The 5261-nt window shown below is 38.2% G+C and overlaps 1 protein-coding gene across 1 annotated transcript; it reads left to right on the plus strand.

Moving 5' to 3' along the window:
* Positions 1 to 1785: 1785 nt before the first annotated feature.
* Positions 1786 to 4899, plus strand: LOC145053379 (uncharacterized). Its single transcript, XM_079001417.1, has 3 exons — positions 1786 to 2232; positions 2613 to 2688; positions 2793 to 4899. Exons 1-3 carry the CDS (start codon positions 2203 to 2205, stop codon positions 4484 to 4486), a joined length of 1800 nt encoding a protein of 599 aa, XP_078857543.1. The 5' UTR covers positions 1786 to 2202; the 3' UTR covers positions 4487 to 4899.
* The last annotated feature ends 362 nt before the right edge of the window (positions 4900 to 5261 follow it).

Consider the following 5261-nt stretch of genomic DNA (forward strand, 5'->3'; position numbering starts at 1 on the left):
CCTAATCTCGTTACACTTTGATTAGTGTTAATCATCTGCAAGATCACTATCAATCCATCCCTCCCTATCTTCGTTCTTCTTCCTCGAAATGTAATCGATTTTAGGTCGACAGATTTGACCATCGTGTTCCACCGTAGAGCGTCGATAACTCTACATGCCTCGGAAGTGCTCAGGCGGTATATTCGTTGCATTTTGGCTCTCAGGTGCGAATTCAACAACTTTTTAGCTATTGTTTTTATTGTGTTCGCTACTCCATACATGAATTGTCAGCTCCTTTTGATCCAATTGAATCTTCCCATATCTACAACTCTTCTATTGTCAGAATCAAAGAAGAAGATGGGAACGTAGGCACTGTCTGGTTGGGGAGGGGGATTATTTTTTTATTTTTCCTTTTAGTTTCCATTCAGTATAAAATTAAACCTAAAAGATTACATGACATTTTATTTAAGCTGTGTGGCCTACAAACAACCGGCTTACCCGATTGTTTCATCAAAAATGGTTTTTTAAACATTTTAAATTGGACTTTATTTCTTTTCAATGAAAAAAAAATTTAGTAACATTTTAAAGCAAATGAAAAAAATTAATAGAACTAAAATGACATTAACCCTGTATTTAATCTCAATAACTACATAAAATGCGAATGCCATAAAAATAATCCATAACAATATTGAATTAAAAAACCAACTTTTGTATCAACAAACTAACCAAAATAACTCTTGATAAGTGTTGATTAATTCAAAATACTTATAATAATATATACTATAGATAACCATGTTGAAGTGAAATCATGCTCCTCATGTCATTCTAAGTTCCTTTTTGGACTTTGTTTTAAATGTCATACCATGTATTTTATCGTTTGAATTGCTTTTTTTACTACCGGACTTAAACCTTGTTTATAGGTATTATTTTTTGCAATCGGAATTTCCCTAACAAGGATTTCGGAATAGCTTTTGTGTACCTACTAATTTTCTGTTGTAAACATGAAACTATGCCACAATCGTAAGTGCTGAGTAATACCAGGATAACATAATTTGAATATTAGTCAACAAGTTATCTACTGGATTTTAAACATTGGTCACTACACACTTATGAGTTAATATATGAAAACACAATCAAATCAAGATAATAAATCAATAACCACAAAATCAAACAAGGCCAAGAGTTACATTGCAAATTTCATATATATGCAACAAATCCTAAAATCTCCAATCCCTAAAGTAAACAAAAATATCAAAGTATGTGCCTCAAGCTATAAACGTTCTTAATTTCTTAATGCTTTGAGAAAAAAAATATATATACTTACGAATACACAATTGCAAATAGAGAATAAACAAAATTAACACATGATATAATTCTTATCACGAACTTCATTTATTACCGACGATGACATAGCAAGTTTTAACTGTTGTACCTCTGAAAAAAATGATTCTCGCAAAGGACATTATTGCTGTTTTATTGTATGTCACAAAAAATTATTTTTGGTATTTTGTAAGTACCCACTACCAACTTTAATAGCCAGTTTTAGTGAGAATACCACTACAATAAATCATCTAATTCCGATTATTCAAAATTTCATAATGAAATCCAGCGAGATAAATTTCATAATTTTGGGGAAAGGGATCTGACATTTAAGTACTTTCAAATCTGGTGATGGATTACCATGTTTCATATATTTAGCAAAATAAGATAATGTGAATTCATCAAAAAAGAGAGTGAGCCATAGCCGAGTCATTTACAATAGCCGGCTTAGCCGCTAATTTACTATAAATAAAACCCATTGAAAAGAAAACTCAAATAAATAAACCTAAAAAAACCCAGTGAGAGATAGAGATAGAGAGAGAGAGAGAGAAAGGTCTCTGTGCATCATCTCCATCTCTGAAATAGGAAAACCACAGAGAGAGGTTTTTTAATGTCTACCCACCGCCTCTGAATCTTGTTGTCAAAGTTCTCTTTGTTGTATAACCAGAAGAACCCTTTTGGCTTCTCTCTTCCTCATTTCACTCAAATCAAAGAAACTAAAATATCTCCATTTTTAGCTTCCTTAATTTTCACAACAAATTCTTGATTGTTCTTCCCTTTTCTGTTTCTTCTTTGTTTCTTGTCACTTCAGATCTGTAAAACCCACAATCACATTTCCTCAGTTTCGTTTTACATTTTTCTTTTCTCTTTTCTTTCTGGATTTTGTTTGTGTTACCTCAAAGTATGAGTAAAGAAGAGTTCGTGAAGATTCAGGTACATACATAATAACATAACCTTCTTAAATTTGTTAGTGTGTGAAGAAAAAAGTGTGTTTTTATTATACGAATTTGTTTATGAATATCTGTATATTGCTTCTTTCAATGCTTTGCGTGTTTTGAACTCAAAAATCTTCAGACTCGCTTTTACATTTGCCTTGATTTTCAACTCTATCTCTCTCTTTTTCTCTCACCAAACAGTCTGTTCACAATTAATTTCAATTAAAATGTATACAAACAAAAGATGCCTCTTTCCCCTTTTTCTTTTTGTCGGATTTCAGTAAAATTTCTTCTTCAATTCAATGGTGTTTTGAATCTTGAACTTCACTCTTGTTTATTTCATCAAGCCATTGTTTTCTTGTTTGTTTGTCCATGCAGACTACCTCTCTGAAAGTGAACATCCACTGTGATGGCTGCAAGCGAAAAGTGAAGAAAATCCTTCAGAAAATCGAGGGTATTTTGATTAAATCCTGTAAATTTAATGATTTTAATGTTGAATCTGAATTGGGTTATGGTTATTTGATGTTTTTGTTGGTTTAATTTTACTTTGGTGAGCAGGAGTTTACACCATCAAAATAGATCCAGAACAGGGGAAGGTGACAGTATCGGGAGATGTTGATCCAGACACACTCATCAAGAGGCTTGCTAAAAGCGGAAAGCTTGCGGAGGTTTGGGGTGCTCCGACGACGAAGCCAAATCCACAGATCAACAATCAATTTAAGAACATGCAGATTGACGGTGGTAAAGGCGGTGGTGGTGGCGGTGGTGCCGGAAATAACAAAAACCAGGGGCAGAAAGGCGGTGGAAACAATAATAACAATAATAATCAGCAGCAGCAAGGTAAAGGAGGAGGCCACCAGCAACCACCGCAGCAAGGCGGTGGTCCGACGCCACAACAACTTCAACAGTTTCAACAGCTTCAACAAATGAAAGGGTTTCAAGATCTGAAGATGCATCCCCAATTTAAGGACATGAAAATGCCCCCTTTTGGTAACAACCCCGGAGGTGGTGGTGGTGGCGGCGGCGGAAAGAATGCACAGAAGAATGTGAAAGTTATTGAGGATGATGGGAGTGAAGATGATTACGATGATGAAGATGATGAGTTTGATGATGATTATGATGATGATGATGAGTTTGATGATGATTTGGATGACGTTCCTGTGAAGAAACCGGTGATGATGGGTGGCGGAGGTCCTCAAGGTCAGATGGCTAATATGTTACCACAGCTCATGAAAAGTGGGCAGATTCCGCCACAGTTTATGAATATGAAGAACGGACAAATACCACCGCATCTCATGAAAGGTGGTGGTCCGATGCCACAGCAGCAAATGAAGGGTGGTCAGATGCCACCTCAGCAGCAGATGAAAGGTGCTCCGGCTCCCCAGATGGGTAATAACGGCGGTGGTGGAAAGAAAGGTGGAGGAGGAGGAGGAGGAGGTGGTGGTGGTGGTGGTGGTGGTAGTGTTCCTGTACAGATGAATGGTGGTGGAAAGAAAGGTGGTGCCGGAAACAATGGTGGAAACCAAAATCAGAGTGGCGGAGGAGGTAAGAATGGTGGTAAAAATGGTGGACCTCCTCAAGATGGTCAAAATAAGAATGGTGGTGGCGGTCAAAATAAGAATAATGGTGGTGGTGGCGGCCAAGGCGGTGGGGGCGGCGGCGGCGGCGGCGGCGGTGGTGGTGGCAACATGAACATGAACGTTAATGGAGGTAAGAAAGGTGGGATGAATGATGGAATACATGGCATGCCAAACATGATGGCGATGAGTGGTGGTGGGGGTAATGTGGGGCTCATGGGAAACATGCCTATGAACAGTCAGATGGGTCCTCGAATGGGTCAACAACAGATGGGGAATCAAATGGGTCAAATGGGTCAAATGAATGCATCCATGGGTCATATGGGTAACATGCAAGCTGTTCAAGGACTTCCAGCTGGTGCTGGAATGCACGGTGGCGGTGGCGGCGGTGGTGCCGCCGGTGCTGGTGGATATTTCCAAGGTGGTGCACCGGAATCCATGGCTAATAACCCTTATTACCAGCAACAAATGGCGGCAATGATGAATCAGCAAAACCCGAACGGTAATGAAAGATTCCACCCAATGATGTATGCCCGGCCACCACCGGCGGTCAACTATATGCAGCCACCACCATATCAACCTTACCCACCCTACCCCTACCCCCACCCACCACAGGGTGACCCTATCACACACTACTTCAGTGATGAAAATACCTCAAGTTGCAGCATCATGTGAGAAGAAACCTCAGGCGGATGGCGGTGGGTGGCGGTGGATGGTGGTGGCATGGCGGCTCCGTCACCACTAGTTTCCATCAAGCAGGACCAAGAGAGATGGGGTTTTCTTTAGCTTTAGTTGTTTCCCTTTTGTTTTACTTTTACTTGATCCTGAAGATGGATTAGGGTTTTTTAAATTATGATCTTAGGGGAGTAATATATAGATGATAATATTTTATCAAAGCTTAGGGGAAGAATGAGATGTTAGTGACACTAGTGAGTGGGGGATGATGACGATGATGATCATGGTTATGATGATGGATTATGAGCTTGATGTTTATATGTGTTCATATGTTGAAAAAAAAAACAGAAATAATATAAAATGAGATTGGGGGTTTTAAGAAACAAAAGAAAGTTTCCCCCATTTCTTCCCCATTTTAAGTTTGTTTTTTGAAGTGATTGTTATTAAATTATTGGTTTTCTTTTCTGATATTGGGCATCAATCTAGTTATTTCGATCTTAAATTTGAAAACAATTCAAAGTAGCAATTAGTTATTAGTAAATGTGGTTGAAATGATGGAAGACAATGTGGTGGGGCCACACAAAACAAGTGGGGCCAATGGTAGTGATGATATGGGACCCATTATCTTTAATATGTGTAAGTTTATACCTATATGTATATATATCTATATATGTACCATTATAAAGAAGAGTGCAATAAGGTGAGATTATTGGTTTTGGTGCACTTGCCATATTTAATAGGGGTATGGTACTACTCTTGTGGTGCTAAGTACTAT

Source organism: Lactuca serriola, chromosome 5, assembly GCF_051521515.1.
Source record: "Lactuca serriola cultivar US96UC23 chromosome 5, Lser_US96UC23_V15, whole genome shotgun sequence".
Lineage (NCBI taxonomy): Eukaryota > Viridiplantae > Streptophyta > Magnoliopsida > Asterales > Asteraceae > Lactuca > Lactuca serriola.